The 19,745-nt window shown below is 34.7% G+C and overlaps 1 protein-coding gene across 4 annotated transcripts in view; it reads right to left on the reverse strand.

The window, feature by feature from the left end:
* The window catches only part of LOC143247702 (nose resistant to fluoxetine protein 6-like), a 35,413-nt gene that overhangs the window by 9,906 nt on the left and 5,762 nt on the right, over positions 1-19,745 (reverse strand). For 2 of the 4 annotated variants that reach the window (XM_076496111.1, XM_076496108.1), the window contains exons 2-8: positions 19,302-19,504; positions 10,905-11,019; positions 8,607-8,691; positions 6,758-6,864; positions 3,186-3,356; positions 1,480-1,573; positions 500-592 (exon numbers count right to left, since the gene is read on the reverse strand). In XM_076496111.1, coding sequence (XP_076352226.1) covers positions 500-592; positions 1,480-1,573; positions 3,186-3,356; positions 6,758-6,864; positions 8,607-8,691; positions 10,905-10,998 — 644 coding nt within the window. In that variant the 5' untranslated portion in view covers positions 10,999-11,019; positions 19,302-19,504. The remainder of the gene's footprint in view (positions 1-499; positions 593-1,479; positions 1,574-3,185; positions 3,357-6,757; positions 6,865-8,606; positions 8,692-10,904; positions 11,020-19,301; positions 19,505-19,745) is intronic. The other 2 variants (XM_076496109.1, XM_076496110.1) reach the window with 2 other exon arrangements.

Genomic DNA, 19,745 nt, shown 5'->3' on the forward strand with positions numbered 1-19,745 from the left:
ACGGTCTACAATGTTAAAACCTTGGTCTCTATTCTAGGTGGTGGACAGATCGTAAATAGCCCTCTGTGTAGTCTTGCGTTCGTGCTTTAACAACCACTGATTCGACCAAAAGTATTACAGTGAGAAATTACTGAGGCCCTCTCGCGACATGCTTAAATATGAAACAAAGAACGTTAAAAAAGTGTAAGAGAGAAATTCGAAATCATTTCAGTATCTAGGTGTAGACACGAGTAAATACGAAATAGAATATTCACATAGGGAACATCTAACACCTTTTGAGATCAGACCGAGACCTGGAGAAAGGAAACATGGTTATGCGATCGGTGACGTTGACATTACGTCACAATAAAATGGCTAAGAGGTTTTGTTTTCTGTAGCATAGTCGTTTGTACAGTGGTGGTATGTAATAATAAGAAAACAAAGGTCCATGTTTATTAGTTCTGTTTTTGAAAGACACTTGTACAATATTTAAGTAAGTTGTGACACTCTCTGTACTTACCTCCAGTATCGGTGTAAAACATATCTCAGATAATTCAGATGACTCCTCGATAACTTTAGTTTCCGGAGTGTTGAATAACTCAGGGTTAAACCACTTTAAAAGCAAACAAATGTCGATGTTATTCGTTTGGGAATATATGAAAAATGTATACATATAAAATGGAACAAATTCCATGTTTTACTGAAAACCCTCTTCCCCAGTGGCATGTATACGGACTTACAACACTAGAAACTGGGTTTTGATACCCGTAGTGGGCAGAGCACATTGTACAGCTTTGAGCTTAACATCAAAACGGACAAACAAGTACACTATTAAAGGAACGTGTTCAATTTTACAACGGTAATCAGGTCCCGGCCTGGCCAGGTGGGTTAAGGCGTGCGACTCATAATCTGAGGGTCGCGGGTTCGAATCCCCGGCGCACCAAACATGTTCGCTCGTTCAGCCGTGAGGGCGTTATAATGTGACGGTCAGTTCCACTATTCGTTGATAAAAGAGTAGTCCAAGAGTTGGCGGTGGGTGGTGATGACTAGCTGCCTTCCCTCTAGTCTTACGCTGCTAAACTAGGGACGGCTAGCGCAGATAGCCCTCGTGTAGCTTTGCGCGAAATTAAAAACAAGAGTAATCATTAAAAAAACCAACAGACTCGCAAAGAAAGTTAGAAATTAGGGTTAACTTTGTCTTTGATTAACATTACTTAAGATGACATAATTTTTTGACTGATATTTGATGTCTTCTGTTAATCAGTTTGTTTGAATAAAATCATCACTATTTAATGACAGGAAAAATTAAATTAATCCCATTAATTTATCCGATTATGAAGAGATGAAAAATATAGAAAAGTGAAGTTGCGTTAACCAAGAGACAACATCTTTAATAACAAAACTTAAGATTTACAACAAGGACGACTGGTTTTACACGTGGAGGCCTGATCCATTTTTACTTAGAAGCTGTGTATATTTATACTACTACTAAAATTTTACCTGACAAAGAAGAACGTATCCACCTGCAACAGAGAGTTCCAAATGACAAGAACAGTGATGTCCTTCTGCGCATCTCGGAAGTCAATGAGACGTTCTGGAACAGAATATTCCAAAGTTTTAGTGTGTGACTTTAGAGGGTTGGCAAATGGGTTTATGTAGTTTTAACCTCAGAGACTAAAAGTTACTACCATGTATCAACTAGGTTCTGATATGAGTAATTTCCACATTTAGATTTTTAGTACACTATATGTCTGTTCCGTTGTACACTGGTGAGTCCCGGCATAACCAGGTGGTTAAAGCACTCGACTCCTAATCCGAGGGTCGCAGGTTCGAATCCCGGTCGCACCAAACATGCTTTCTCTTTCAGCTGTGGGGGCATTTTGATGTTACGGTCAGTCCTACTATTCGTTGGTAAAACAGTAGCCCGAGAGTTGGCGGTGGGTGGTGATGACTAGCTGCCTTCCCTCTGATTTTACACTGCAAAATTAGGGACGGCTAGCGCAGATAGCCCTTGTGTACCTTTTCGCGAAATTCAAAACAAACCAAACCAACGTATACTAGTGTCCTGAGAGTGGAACCAGGTGGCTTTTTGATATGCTGGACTTCTCAAGTAACAAACAAAGATCTTCTTTGTATTTTTCAAAATTGTAAAGAACAGACGGTTAACTTGTTTTGGCTTCCTCAAAAAAGGAAACGTACGATGAAACACGGGTTTCTATAGTTTCCTTCAAATTCTCGTGAAAAATATCCTATAATGTTTGTCATACTCAGACGCTCAAAGAACAAGCCTCGAGTTGTTTTAAAATTTGTTTCTCGAGGTCTCGATGAACAACTCGAGAGTTTTTATTTGTTTGTTTGTTTTTTTAATTTCGCGCAAAGCTACTCGAGGACTATCTGCGCTAGCTGTCCCTAATGTAGCAGTGTAAGACTAGAAAGAAGGCAGGTAGTCATCACCACCCACCACCAACTGTCGGGCTACTCTTTTACCAACGAATAGTGGGTTTGACCGTAATATTATAACGCCTCCACGACTGAAGGGGCGAGCATGTTTAGTGTGACAGAGATTCGAATTCGCGACCCTCGGATTATGAGCCGAGTACCTTAACCACCTGGCTATGCCGGGCCCAGCTCGAGAGACTAATTGTTTTTCTCAAACAACAACAGAGGTCGCCCATGATTTCTTGGTTCCCCTATCATCCAGTGAACTGCATGGTAGAATCAAATAATGTATCAGTGTCCTGAAAATAATGAACAGCAGCAGTAGCCAAGGAGACTGAATCTGGACATTGTTGTGGTATGTTGGTATTCTAGACCTAACATTTATCTTTTGCTAATTGAGAAACCATCCATCAAAATGACGATACGTTCGTCATTTTATAGAAAGTTTTGACTACAACAACTCATCTGGGTTCCTTATTTCATCATCATTTGTATGAGCCTAAGCTATGGCTTCTAGTAGGTTACCCAAACTTTTCAGTTGGAAGATGACACGGTCATCTACCCATTCACTTTACATCTACTCAAACAATTTAAAATGATTTTTTTAAAAATAAATTTTAATTATTGTGTCCAGAACACGTCAATGTACAAAGTGTAGATCACAGAGTATGAAACTAAACAATACTGTTACAATGACTTGATTACGAGTCGAGCGTGCCCTAACCAGCTGACCATGCCGGATCCACCGTTTTAAAGATAATACTTACTATAAATATGGAAATCCGTCATGAGGTACGTGTGGGCAAGGACAACCCAGGCCATTGTAAAGAAACGGAACCCGTGAAGAACTCCAATACTTTCTGTCCCAGTCTTTGTGTTCAGCAGGTCTTTTCCATTGGCGTAGGTCGAGAAGGCCATCAGTATTACACAAAGAGTTTCTTCCAGGAGTTGGTATTTTTTGGAACAATTAAAGTATTAATTTTAAGCACATAGAAATATGTGGAACAGATTTAATAACTTTCTTAACCTGAAAATAATTTAACATCTCGTATGAAGACCCACCGATAATTAAAGGATCTTATTATTAATTCCACTGACCACTCAACAATATTTAAGAACTGCTACTTTTATCCAATACTTGTTACAAAACCAGATGACCAGTGATCATAATTACAGTAAAAAGGTAACTGTGGAGCTAATGTCTTCAGATGACGAGAAACTATGAATTCAGTAAATGTGGTGCGTGATGTCTCTTCAAGTATTTTATTTAGAAGAGAGTTTTTGCAGTCGGTTGCTGGTCGAGTTTATCAAGATGACAGTGATGAGAAAGTATTATGAAGGTGTTTTTCAGTAACTGTTGTAGATTGCCATTGGAATACCACATTTTCATTTTAACTGTACTTTTTGTGACTAGTGGCTCAGCAGTGAAACTGAGAGCTTATAACGTCAAAAATCGGGTTTCAAGAATCGCGGTGGGCAGAACGTAGCAACTCTTTGTGTAGCTTTCAGGACCAAACTGATGACGTAATGATGTGTGTGAGATTATAACCGTTACCATGGAAATAGTGGGAGAAGGGATCGTCCTGTAAGTTTTAAACCTCTTTATTATCGCAAGTACCTTAGTAACTTGTTGATTCTGAACATAAGTATTGGAGTGTGTCAACAGTCGACGTGGTGCATTCGTAATGAAGGCATATTTGAACGTAAACGAACTTACTGGTTCGTATGTCAACTTTTCCACTTGTATTACATTTTAGTATAAGAAATTGATTAATCTTTAAAAATTACAAATATTTATCGATATATGTACACACACACAAAATATTCAATGAAGTAAACACTGATAGACAGTGTATCCCCATTTCAGTCACCTCCAACACCAAGGATACATTTTATATCCCACATTATAACTTTCAATTTGTGCAGTAATTTTTATTTTTTTTTAGGATTTTTTTGATGTGTTAGGAAATGTTATTAGTCAGAGGTTTGAATTTGGTGTTTTTAACGCTGTCCTTCCACTTGTTTTTATTTTACTTGACTGTTGGGTGTTTATATTCTCTCTCGACGTTCATGAAAATATAAAGACAGAATCACACATGCTTATCTGTGAGAAAGTCAATGTATTTAAATAACTCAGTAACTCCAAATAAAATGGTCCGGCATGGCCAAGTGTGTTGAGGCGTTCGACTCATAATCCGAGGGTCGCGGGTTCGAATCCCGGTCGCACCAAACATGCTCGCCATTTCAGCCGTGGGGGCGTTATAATGTGACGGTCAATCCCACTATTTGTTGGTAAAAGAGTAGCCCAAGAATTGGCGGTGGGTGGTGATGACTAACTGCTTTCCCTCCAGTCTTACACTGCTAAATTAGGGACGACTAGCGCAGATAGCCCTCGAGTAGCTTTGCGCGAAATTCAAAACAAACAACCAAATAAAATAACTCCTCCTAAGTGGCACAGCGGAATGTCAGCGAACTAACAGCGTCAGAAACTGGGTTTCGATTCCCGTGATGGGCAGAACACAGATAGCTTATTGTGTTGTTGTTTTTTGCTTAACTGCAACCAACCAACCAACCAAAAAAATAATACTTGTGACACTGCCATATACTGGCAAACATGGGTCGTCAGTGAATAAACAACTATGTAAGCTTTAAAAGTTTTGATTTGTTCAGTCCGTATCGGGGCTCATGTTGGGTCATTTCTAGAGCTGGGAGCGTCAGTTTCAAACTTGACCTCATCCTTCCACCTGAACAGTAAGTTGAATATTAGTAGATTTTTTTTTCTTCGATTCGGTTTTATTGTACTTCTTTCAGACGTCGTATGAGATACGGAAGTGTCGTTTGATAATTGTAATTAGGAGTTTGATACCGTCAGAAATAATGGTTTGGTTTAATTGGCATTTCGCGCAAAGCTACACGAGGACTGCCTACGCTATCCGTTCCTAATTTAGCACTGATGGACTAAAGGAAAGACGGCTTGTCATCACCACCCAACGCTAACTTTTGGGCGACTATTTTACTAACATATGGTGGGATTGACCGTCGCATTTTTACGCATCCACGGTTGAAAGGGCGATCATGTTTGATGAGACACGGATTCGAACCTGCAACTCTCAGATCGCGAGTCGATCGCCCCTTAACCACCAGGCCATGCCATGGGAAAGGTTATGGTTTCAATGCTGAAATTAGTAGGCCTAATATCTGTGATAAAAATCACGTGAACTGTAAATAGTTTTACCCACACTTCTCTGAATTCAACCGTTTTCAACCCAAATCTTTTTCGTATTTCTTTTCCACAGATGTATTAATAAGTTATTTTTAAATCTGAACGAGAATTTAATCGGATTTAAAGAAAATATCATCACTGATAAGACTATTTTTTTATGAGTTAAAATCATTTTTAAGAATATTAAATCCACCACCAGATGGCTTAAAATATATTTGAACGAATGTACAAAAGTTGTAGCTTAATTGATAATTCAACGTGAACTTGGGGCGATAAATCGGAGGGTGTTAAAGATTTTGTAAAACTGTAATCACGAGAGAAGTTTGCAATATAAAAGAAACTCTCTCAGTCAATATATTGAGGTCACAACATAAAAAATTCTCTATGCAGTCAGTCTTTGTTGGAAAATACTGAGATTCGGTAATAATGGTTTGTGATAGGGTTGGAAATTTGAGGTTGCTTCTGTCTCGTTTCTTGAGTGGAACGACGTTACGACTTTTTGGGATAGGTGGCGAAACGTCATCTCATCCAAGAATTAAGGCAGATAAATCCAGCGATATCTGTAACTTTCTAAGATGTCAGTACAATAACAACTTCGTTATGTTGTTTAATTAAAAACAACAGTAATCATTAAAGAAAACAACAGACTCGCAAAGAAAGTTAGAAATTAGGGTTAACTTTGTCTTTGATTAACATTACTTAAGATGACATAATTTTTTGACTGATATTTGATGTCTTCTGTTAATCAGTTTGTTTGAATAAAATCATCACTAATTAATGACAGGAAAAATTAAATTAATCCCATTAATTTATCCGATTATGAAGAGGTGAAAAATATAGAAAAGTGAAGTTGCGTTAACCAAGAGACAACATCTTTAATAACAAAACTTAAGATTTACAACAAGGACGACTGGTTTTACACGTGGAGGCCTGATCCATTTTTACTTATAAGCTGTGTATATTTATACTACTACTAAAATTTAGTCCCGTGCCTACACAAGCATGCTTATATAACCGTTTTATATTTTGTCTGAAACTGACGTCAGAAAGGGAATGTACGTCATCTCAGTATTGTTTATTCGTTATTTAAATCTACAGTAATTCAGAGAAACTTACTTTCCTTTGAGTTTGGTGGCGGCGTGGCCTCTGAGTTACGATACTTTCTCCACAGTTCTGTTGTTGTTCCGAGAACTACTAGGACTACGAGTGTCCCTAATAAACACCTACAGTTAAACAATGAAATGATCGTATACAGTTAAAAATGAATTGAAAACAACTAAGATGTATAGTTAAAAAATGAACAGAGGTGAATGAACACCTACAGTTAAAAAATGAAATGATCGTATACAGTTAAAAATGAATTGAAAACAACTAAGGTGTAAGTTAAAAAATAAACAGAGGTAAATGAACACCTACAGTTAAAAATGAAGAGAACAATACTTGTAATTAAAATACGAAAAAAACTAAAGAATACATTGCATTCAAGGAAATAAAACTGAAGAGGATTTTTTTCCTGTATGCTTGTTGCTCCATCTAGCGATAATAAAAGGAACCTTGAATATTTATCCGTGATGACGAGAAAACCCACTTGTAAAGGAAATTATATATGTAAAAACGGCTGGTATGGGTTGAGAAAGCACCAGTAGAGCACTTCTGCGGTCATCGTCAGGTTCATAAAGAAAGAAAGAGGTAACTGACCGACAGCTGACCACATGTTTGAAGGCAGTTGAGTGTAGGAATGTAGTGGGCGTGCTTATATGTTTGATTATATTTATTAATATAGGTACCTTAATACCTATATTAATAAACCTGACGATGACCGAAGAAGGTTGAAACGTTGTTTGCTCCTCTACATGGAGCTTTCTCTATCCATACCAGCTGTTTTTACACATATACTTGAATATTTATGTACCTTTTCTTTGAGAAGCATGGTTAGTAAATGGAAGTCAAGCATTACATTTTTTTTATAGATAACAAAGCCGGATAATTTTGAGAAAGTATTTTTGTATAGCCACTGGTCTTCGTTCGACTTCTCTGTTACGTCTGCAGATTTGTCATTGAACTCTGAACTAATTATTTCTCACTTTTGATATAGGGGTAGTTTCTAGATCTGGCGTTATCGTATTTACAATAAAATAGATCGCTAATTGTTAACTCGTCAATTTGTGCAAAAGTAAACTCAGCGAATTATCACATCATCTCCAGCGTTTCGATTGAATGTAGCGTAAACGTTTCATTTGTTGTTCATCAAACGGTGAACAGTGTGTGGCTCGACTTTAAATACGTTGATTGATTTAACTGTCGCTAACTCTTCCTAGCGCAAGTAAATAAATTATCAAAGAAAACGTGGAATTATTTAGGGATATTAATGGAACCAGTAATTAATAGATAAAAGTGAAGTCACTAATTAGTATCAGAATACATTGTAATATTGTGTGAAGAGAGGTATTAATAATTTGATTTTTCGTAATAAAGATGAAATCTGTCGTTTTGTGTAATTACGTTGGACATTTCAGATCTGATTGTTTCTTTGAATTTCGCGCAAAACTACTCGAGGGGCTATCTGCGCTAGCCGTCCCTAATTTAGCAGTGTAAGACTAGAGGGAAGGCAGGTAGTCATCACCTCCCACCGCCAACTCTTGGGCTACTCTTTTACCAGCGAATAGTGGGATTGACCGTCACATTATAACGCCCCCACGGCTGAAAGGGGCGAGCATGTTTGGTGCGACCGGATTCGAACCCGAAATCCTCAGATTACGAGTCGAACGTCTTAACCCACCTGGCCATGCTGGGGCCTTTTTAGATTTGTAAAAGAAACAAAAACTATCGAAGGAAGAAGATATGTAGCTAAAAGAGTGAACAAACATGAACGTTATTTTGTACGTAATGTATCCAAATAAATCATTAGGTAAATGTTTAGTAAAGCAGATTTTTAAGGTTAAACAGAAAGATAACTCGTGCTTACAGGACTGTAATTTGCTCTTTAGTCAACTTCAAGTCTTCTCTCTGCTCGCAGTGAGGTACTGACACTCGGAATTTCAGGTCTGCCACTGGTGAAAGAAACAGAAAAGTGTTTTGGATCATTATGTTCGGTTATTTAGGGTATCTATGGTACCCGTTCCAAATTTTAAACTGAGAGACTAAATAAAGAAAGTTTGTCAGTATCACTTATTACTAAATGTTGGTTACTCATATTTAACGGGCCCTGGCATGGCCAGATGGTTAAGGTACTAGACTCGTAATTCGAGGATCGTAAGGTCAAATCCCCGTCACACAAAACATGGTCGCCCTTTTAGCTGTGGGGGCGTTATAATGTGATAGTCAATCTCAATATTATTTGATAAAAGAGTAGCCCACGAATTGATGGTGGATGGTGAAGATTAGCTGCCTTCCTTCTGGTCTTACACTGCTAAATTATGGACAGCTAGCGCAGATAGTCTTCGTGTAGCTTTTCGTGATATTCGAAAAAACAAACAAACAAACTAATTGAATAGCAGACTGTCCGTCTAATCATTCATTCACGGGCCCAGAATTACTGAGCGCATTTTTGTGTCAAGGAGAATATAACCATGGATCTTTGCATTTACAGTACGGTCAGTTCGAAATCAAGGTTTATAGATGTTAATAGCATAGAGATATTTCGCTAAGTTTCACGTGTTGAGATCAAACGGTTTTTATATGAGAGGTCACCAAATATTTGACCCACAATGACTCTCATATGAGACCAGTGACATAACAGTACCAATAACGTTTTTATTTTTAATGTTAGAGTAAAAAGTAACCTATTACTGGAGAAGCTGTAACAAGATATGCCATTTATATTATTTGATTTTGACCTTGAAATGCTGAACTTTGACCTCCATTTAATCTACGATCTTGATGGGATGGAAGGTATTCACTCATCACTGTGTCGTATTAGCTTTCACTATTTTTTATTTTCGCAGTTGGATCGAAAGCTGGGACTTTTACAAATGGTGCAGTCATACAAAATGCAACCTCCCTGTGGCTGAATGTAAGTTATCAAAGCTAGAAGGTCTATCATCAAATCATCAAAACGTTATCAAAGCTCAGAGATGTGTGCCAGCCGTGTTTAAATACATAAGATGTGTTATCAAATGTAGGAGATGTGTTATCAAATCTAGAAGATGTGTTATCAAAGCTAGGAGATGCGTTGTCAAAGGTAGGAGATGCGTTATCAAATATAGGAGATGCGTTATCAAAGGTAGAGATGTTTTTAGATGAGTTTTCCTTCACATTCCTAATTATACTTTTTAAATCAGAAATCACCTTCATTCTTGACCTATCCATCAAGAAGTTCGTGTCCTGCTGGGTCACACAGACGCAAACACTGTGCTTCAGTTGGTTGAAGCTCATATAACTGACCTCTGCTACTTGTTTCAGAAGTACCCTCAATGAAACTCTCTATGATGTAAACCAATTGGGAAGAAGAGAATACAGTCAGTTAATGGCTATAAGTTCGTAAGTATATATCACACTGAAGAGAGGTCCCACTACGGCCCGGCATGGCTAAGTGTGCGACTCGTAATCTGAGGGTTGCGGGTTCGCATCCCGGTCGCACCAAACATGCTCGCCCTCCCAGCCGTGGGGGCGTATAATGTGACGGTCAATCTCACTATTCGTTGGTAAAAGAGTAGCCCGAGAGTTGGCGTTGGGTGGTGATGACTAGCTGCCTTCCCTCTAGTCTTACACTGCTAAATTAGGGACGGCTAGCACAGATAGCCCTCGAGTAGCTTTGTGCGAAATTCAAAAAAACAAACAAACGAAACAAACAATGTCCCACTGCTATTAAATTTAACACTGGTCTTCCTTCTGAATAATGACTCACCACATGATGCCAGATGACCACAGTGAATTATTTGTAGGTATTCAAGGTGTTTTTATATAACACTAATTGAACTATCAACCTGTTTAGCTGTTTTTTCATTCCAGCCATACCTACATCCTTCATCCATGAAGATATAATAACCCGACGTAACGAGTTATGTCCTGATAACTACCGTCCTGATTCATGGTACTGTGAACTTCGATATCCAACCTTGATTTTGGCCACCGGTTTTTGAGCTGACAGGTTAAGTGAGGTCAAACGTCGACAACTTAAGGTCATTGGTCAGTATTATGAATGTTATAAAAGTGACATACTCAGCTAGAACGTGAAGAGAAATTTTCAGCGATAATTTACTTATTTTTTTACAGTAGAGTTAAAATATTATACATTTTGAGTAATTGTCTATTAAAAACTAACCTGCTTGTGAGATGTTTGCCAAGTCTTCAGCAGTACACGTTGATGGGATGCATACACCAATGGTGTAGTGTAGAAAGGACAAATAAGAACTCATTCCAGCTAGGTCCTCAATCAACTAAATTATAAATAATACATTTTCATCCAACGGTTTCAAATTCGAAGAAAGTACAATTCTTGACAACATAGCTACGTAAAGTAAAAGTATTGACAGTACAATTTTAAAGTCACAGAAAGTAGACAATCTTACAATACAGTTTCAAAGTCACAGAAAGCAGACGTCTTGATAGTACAGTTTCTAAGTCACAGGCAAACCAGACATCTATGCGGTTTCAAACTCATGTAGAGTTAGCATAGTAATGATACGGTTTCTAAATCACACACGCCAGTATTACATCCTTGCCATACGGTTTCTAAATCACACACGCCAGTATTACATCCTTGCCATACGGTTTCTAAATCACACACGCCAGTATTACATCCTTGCCATACGGTTTCTAAATCACACACGCCAGTATTACATCCTTGCCATACGGTTTCTAAATCACACACGCCAGTATTACATCCTTGCCATACGGTTTCTAAATCACACACGCCAGTATTACATCCTTGCCATACGGTTTCTAAATCACACACGCCAGTATTACATCCTTGCCATACGGTTTCTAAATCACACACACCAGTATTACATCCTTGCCATACGGTTTCTAAATCACACACGCCAGTATTACATCCTTGCCATACGGTTTCTAAATCACACACGCCAGTATTACATCCTTGCCATACGGTTTCTAAATCACACACGCCAGTATTACATCCTTGCCATACGGTTTCTAAATCACACACGCCAGTATTACATCCTTGCCATACGGTTTCTAAATCACACACGCCAGTATTACATCCTTGCCATACGGTTTCTAAATCACACACGCCAGTATTACATCCTTGCCATGCGGTTTCTAAATCACACACGCCAGTATTACATCCTTGCCATACGGTTTCTAAATCACACACGCCAGTATTACATCCTTGCCATACGGTTTCTAAATCACACACGCCAGTATTACATCCTTGCCATACGGTTTCTAAATCACACACGCCAGTATTACATCCTTGCCATACGGTTTCTAAATCACACACACCAGTATTACATCCTTGCCATACGGTTTCTAAATCACACACACCAGTATTACATCCTTGCCATACGGTTTCTAAATCACACACGCCAGTATTACATCCTTGCCATACGGTTTCTAAATCACACACGCCAGTATTACATCCTTGCCATACGGTTTCTAAATCACACACACCAGTATTACATCCTTGCCATACGGTTTCTAAATCACACACACCAGTATTACATCCTTGCCATACGGTTTCTAAATCACACACGCCAGTATTACATCCTTGCCATACGGTTTCTAAATCACACACACCAATATTACATCCTTGCCATACGGTTTCTAAATCACACACACCAGTATTACATCCTTGCCATACGGTTTCTAAATCACACACACCAATATTACATCCTTGCCATACGGTTTCTAAATCACACACACCAGTATTACATCCTTGCCATACGGTTTCTAAATCACACACACCAGTATTACATCCTTGCCATACGGTTTCTAAATGATACACGCCAGTATTATATCCTTACCATACGGTTTCTAAATGACACACGCCAGTATTACATCTTTATCATACGGTTTCTAAATCATACATACCAGTATTACATCTTTGCCATACAGTTTCTAAATGATACATACAGAGTATTATATCTTTACCATACAGTTTCTAAATGATACATACAGATTATATATCTTTATCATACAGTTTCTAAATGATACATACAGATTATATATCTTTATCATACAGTTTCTAAATGATACATACAGATATTATATCTTTATCATACAGTTTCTAAATGATACATACAGTATTATATCTTTATCATACAGTTTCTAAATGATACATACAGTATTATATATCTTGCCATACAGTTTCTAAATGATACACGCCAGATTATATATCTTTGCCATACAGTTTCTAAATGATACATACAGATTATATATCTTTGCCATACAGTTTCTAAATGATACACACAGAGTATATATCTTTATCATACAGTTTCTAAATGATACATACAGATATTACATCCTTGCCATATATTTTCTAAATCATTCAAGTTATATATCTCTATAATACGGTTTCAAAAGTACACATAAATTGACAATCGTTAAGATATGGTTTCTACATAAGGTACACGTCTTCACCACAGGGGCTGAATTGAATGGAAAAGTATATCTTTACCATACAGTTTCTAAATGATATATAGAGATTATACATCTTTATCATACAGTTTATAAATGATATATAGAGATTATATATCTTTATCATACAGTTTCTAAATGATACATACAGATTATATATCTTTATCATACAGTTTCTAAATGATACATACAGATTATATATCTTTACCATACAGTTTCTAAATGATACATACAGATTATATATCTTTGTCATACAGTTTCTAAATGATACATACAGATTATATATCTTTACCATACAGTTTCTAAATGATACATACAGATTATATATCTTTATCATACAGTTTCTAAATGATATATAGAGATTACATATCTTTATTATACAGTTTCTAAATGATACATACAGATTATATATCTTTACCATACAGTTTCTAAATGATACATACAGATTATATATCTTTATCATACAGTTTCTAAATGATACATACAGATTATATATCTTTACCATACAGTTTCTAAATGATATATAGAGATTACATATCTTTATTATACAGTTTCTAAATGATACATACAGATTATATATCTTTACCATACAGTTTCTAAATGATATATAGAGATTACATATCTTTATCATACAGTTTCTAAATGATACATACAGATTATATATCTTTACCATACAGTTTCTAAATGATATATAGAGATTACATATCTTTATCATACAGTTTCTAAATGATACATACAGATTATATATCTTTACCATACAGTTTCTAAATGATACATACAGATTATATATCTTTACCATACAGTTTCTAAATGATATATAGAGATTACATATCTTTATCATACAGTTTCTAAATGATACATACAGATTATATATCTTTACCATACAGTTTCTAAATGATATATAGAGATTACATATCTTTATCATACAGTTTCTAAATGATACATACAGATTATATATCTTTACCATACAGTTTCTAAATGATATATAGAGATTACATATCTTTATCATACAGTTTCTAAATGATACATACAGATTATATATCTTTACCATACAGTTTCTAAATGATACATACAGATTATATATCTTTATCATACAGTTTCTAAATGATACATACAGATTATATATCTTTACCATACAGTTTCTAAATGATACATACAGATTATATATCTTTATCATACAGTTTCTAAATGATATATAGAGATTACATATCTTTATCATACAGTTTCTAAATGATACATACAGATTATATATCTTTACCATACAGTTTCTAAATGATATATAGAGATTACATATCTTTATCATACAGTTTCTAAATGATACATACAGATTACATATCTTTATCATACAGTTTATAAATGATATATAGAGATTATATATCTTTACCATACAGTTTATAAATGATACATACAGATTATATATCTTTATCATACAGTTTCTAAATGATACATACAGATTACATATCTTTATCATACAGTTTCTAAATGATATATAGAGATTACATATCTTTATCATACAGTTTCTAAATGATACATACAGATTATATATCTTTACCATACAGTTTCTAAATGATATATAGAGATTACATATCTTTATCATACAGTTTCTAAATGATACATACAGATTACATATCTTTATCATACAGTTTCTAAATGATATATAGAGATTACATATCTTTATCATACAGTTTCTAAATGATACATACAGATTATATATCTTTATCATACAGTTTCTAAATGATATATAGAGATTACATATCTTTATCATACAGTTTCTAAATGATACATACAGATTATATATCTTTATCATACAGTTTCTAAATGATATATAGAGATTACATATCTTTATCATACAGTTTCTAAATGATACATACAGATTATATATCTTTACCATACAGTTTCTAAATGATACATACAGATTATATATCTTTATCATACAGTTTCTAAATGATACATACAGATTATATATCTTTATCATACAGTTTCTATATCTTTAAACAGTTTCTATATATATACAGATTATATATCTTTATCATACAGTTTCTAAATGATACATAGAGATTATATATCTTTATCATACAGTTTCTAAATGATACATACAGATTATATATCTTTACCATACAGTTTCTAAATGATACATACAGATTATATATCTTTACCATACAGTTTCTAAATGATACATACAGATTATATATCTTTATCATACAGTTTCTAAATGATACATACAGATTATATATCTTTACCATACAGTTTCTAAATGATACATACAGATTATATATCTTTATCATACAGTTTCTAAATGATACATACAGATTATATATCTTTACCATACAGTTTCTAAATGATACATACAGATTATATATCTTTACCATACAGTTTCTAAATGATATATAGAGATTACATATCTTTATTATACAGTTTCTAAATGATACATACAGATTATATATCTTTACCATACAGTTTCTAAATGATATATACAGATTATATATCTTTACCATACAGTTTCTAAATGATACATACAGATTATATATCTTTACCATACAGTTTCTAAATGATATATAGAGATTACATATCTTTATCATACAGTTTCTAAATGATACATACAGATTATATATCTTTACCATACAGTTTCTAAATGATATATAGAGATTACATATCTTTATTATACAGTTTCTAAATGATACATACAGATTATATATCTTTACCATACAGTTTCTAAATGATATATAGAGATTATATATCTTTACCATACAGTTTCTAAATGATACATACAGATTACATATCTTTATCATACAGTTTCTAAATGATATATAGAGATTATATATCTTTACCATACAGTTTCTAAATGATACATACAGATTATATATCTTTACCATACAGTTTCTAAATGATATATACAGATTACATATCTTTATCATACAGTTTCTAAATGATACATACAGATTATATATCTTTACCATACAGTTTCTAAATGATATATAGAGATTACATATCTTTATTATACAGTTTCTAAATGATACATACAGATTATATATCTTTACCATACAGTTTCTAAATGATATATAGAGATTATATATCTTTACCATACAGTTTCTAAATGATACATACAGATTACATATCTTTATCATACAGTTTCTAAATGATATATAGAGATTATATATCTTTACCATACAGTTTCTAAATGATACATACAGATTATATATCTTTACCATACAGTTTATAAATGATACATACAGATTACATATCTTTATCATACAGTTTATAAATGATATATAGAGATTATATATCTTTACCATACAGTTTATAAATGATACATACAGATTATATATCTTTATCATACAGTTTCTAAATGATACATACAGGTTATATATCTTTACCATACAGTTTCTAAATGATACATACGGATTATATATCTTTGTCATACAGTTTATAAATGATACATACAGATTATATATCTTTACCATACAGTTTCTAAATGATACATACAGATTATATATCTTTATCATACAGTTTGTAAATGATACATACAGATTATATATCTTTATCATACAGTTTCTAAATGATACATACAGATTATATATCTTTATCATACAGTTTATAAATGATATATAGAAATTGTACATCTTTACCACAATGCTTTTTGTCACAACATTTAGGATTGGTAAACTGTGGTGTTATAGTGTACTGGGCAGTCAACAATGCTTTTTGTCACAACATTTAGAATTGGTAAATTGTGGTGTTATAGTGTACTAGGCAGTCAACAATGCTCTTTGTCAAACATTTAGAATTGGTAAACTGTGGTGTTATAGTGTACAAGGCAGTCAACAATACTCTTTGTCAAACATTTAGAATTGGTAAACTGTGGTGTTATGGTGTACTAGGCAGTCAACAATGCTTTTTGTCACAACATTTAGAATTGGTAAACTGTGGTGTTATAGTGTATCAGGCAGTCAACAATACTCTTTCTCACAACATTTAGAATTAGTAAACTGTGGTGTTATGGTGTACTAGGCAGTCAACAATGCTTTTTGTCACAACATTTAGAATTGGTAACCTGTGGTGTTATAGTGTACTAGACAGTCAACAATGCTCTTTGTCAAACATTTAGAATTGGTAAACAGTGGTGTTATGGTGTACTAGGCAGTCAACAATGCTCTTTGTCAAACATTTAGAATTGGTAAACCGTGGTGTTATGGTGTACTAGGCAGTCAACAATGCTCTTTGTCACAACATTTAGAATTGGTAAACTGTGGTGTTATGGTGTACTAGGCAGTCAACAATGCTCTTTGTCAAACATTTAGAATTGGTAAACTGTGGTGTTATGGTGTAGTAGGCAGTCAACAGTGCTTTTTGTCACAACATTTAGAATTGGTAAACTGTGGTGTTATGGTGTACTAGGCAGTCAACAATGCCTTTTGTCACAACATTTAGAATTGGTAAACTGTGGTGTTATAGTGTACCAGGCAGTCAACAATACTCTTTGTCACAACATTTACAATTGGTAAACTGTGGTGTTATAGTGTACCAGGCAGTCAACAATGCTTTTATTCAAACATTTAGAATTGGTAAATTGTGGTGTTATAGTGTACTAGGCAGTCAATAATGCTCTTTGTCACAACATTTAGAATTGGTAAACTGTGGTGTTATGGTGTACTAGGCAGTCAACAATGCTCTTTGTCACAACATTTAGAATTGGTAAACTGTGGTGTTATAGTGTACCAGGCAGTCAACAATGCTCTTTGTCACAACATTTAGAATTGGTAAACTGTGGTGTTATAGTGTACCAGGCAGTCAACAATGCTCTTTGTCACAACATTTAGAATTGGTAAACTGTGGTGTTATAGTGTACCAGGCAGTCAACAATGCTCTTTGTCACAACATTTAGAATTGGTAAACTGTGGTGTTATAGTGTACCAGGCAGTCAACAATGCTCTTTGTCACAACATTTAGAATTGGTAAACTGTGGTGTTATAGTGTACTAGGCAGTCAACAATGCTCTTTGTCACAACATTTAGAATTGGTAAACTGTGGTGTTATAGTGTACCAGGCAGTCAACAATGCTCTTTGTCACAACATTTAGAATTGGTAAACTGTGGTGTTATAGTGTACCAGGCAGTCAATAATGCTCTTTGTCACAACATTTAGAATTGGTAAACTGTGGTGTTATAGTGTACTAGGCAGTCAACAATGCTCTTTGTCGAACATTTAGAATTGGTAAACTGTGGTGTTATAGTGTACTAGGCAGTCAACAGTGCTCTTTGTCACAACATTTGAATTCCTAAACCCTGGTGTTGTTGTGTAGTAGGCAGTCAACAGCGCTTTTTGTCAGAACATTTCGAATTGCTAAACTGTGGTGTTGTTGTGTAGTAGGCAGTCAACAATGCTTTTTGTTACAACATTTAGAATTGGTAAACTGTGGTGTTATGGTGTACTAGGCAGTCAACAATGCTTTTTGTCACAACATTTAGAATTGGTAAACTTTGTTGTTGTTGTGTAGTAGGCAGTCAACAATGCTTTTTGTCACAACATTTAGAATTGGTAAACTTTGTTGTTGTTGTGTAGTAGGCAGTCAACAGCGCTTTTTATCACAACATTTAGAATTTCTAAACTGGTGTTATAGTGTAGTAGACAGTCAACAGTGCTCTTTGTCACAACATTTGAATTCCTAAACCATGGTGTTGTTGTGTAGTAGGCAGTCAACAATGTTTTACCATTCAAAGGTTATTTTGTTCACTGTGTTAAATGGACACGTCTGTCTATCGTTATAAAAATCTCGCTAGATTAGGTACTTTTTGTATTATATCTACTTGTTAATTTGTTTATAACACATTTAAAATGAATAATGTGTAAATATTGCCCTCTACAAACAGGCATAAATATCTTTTATCTGTCAAAAGTCACTTTGCAGGATACTTCTTATTAGAACCCGTGAATGGAGCTAGAAAATGACAGCTAGAAGTCTATGTAGAAATATTTTTATATAGTGTTTCTTGCTTTCACGAATATTAGGCCTAGTGTTATTTCCGTTGAAGAAAACAGTTTATATTTTTTACACAATACTAATAACATGAAATGTTATCTGTACAATTAATACCAGTTCTGTCCAGAAATTGGTTTAGATACTTACAGTATTATGTAGCCTTTTGTCTAATTGTCTTGTCTCCTGTGGAAGGTTTGGAGTTATTTCCAGAATACAGTACTTGCCACGAAGAGGTTCGCTGTTAGGATTTTCTGACTCCACTATGATATTCAGACATTCTTCATAAGACCCAAAATCTGTAAGCGTTCCCTCTAGTAAGCCAGAAAAGGGCTTTCCCGAGGCGTCAACCACTTAGGAAAGTCAGTGATAAAACTTTAATTCAGGTTAACCGGTTTTGTGACATTATTAGAAAATCAAAACGAAAAACGTTAAACTTAAAAAAAAAAAGGATATGTTAATTTTGAAAGTTTCGTGGAGTAAGACGTCTTAACATTCACCCATTTCGAAAAGAACCTCAGTATAACAGCTATATGTCTGCGGACTTACAACGCTAGAAACCTGGTTTTGATACAAGTGGTGGGCAGAACAAAG

Source organism: Tachypleus tridentatus, chromosome 3 (assembly GCF_004210375.1).
Source record: "Tachypleus tridentatus isolate NWPU-2018 chromosome 3, ASM421037v1, whole genome shotgun sequence".
NCBI lineage: Eukaryota > Metazoa > Arthropoda > Merostomata > Xiphosura > Limulidae > Tachypleus > Tachypleus tridentatus.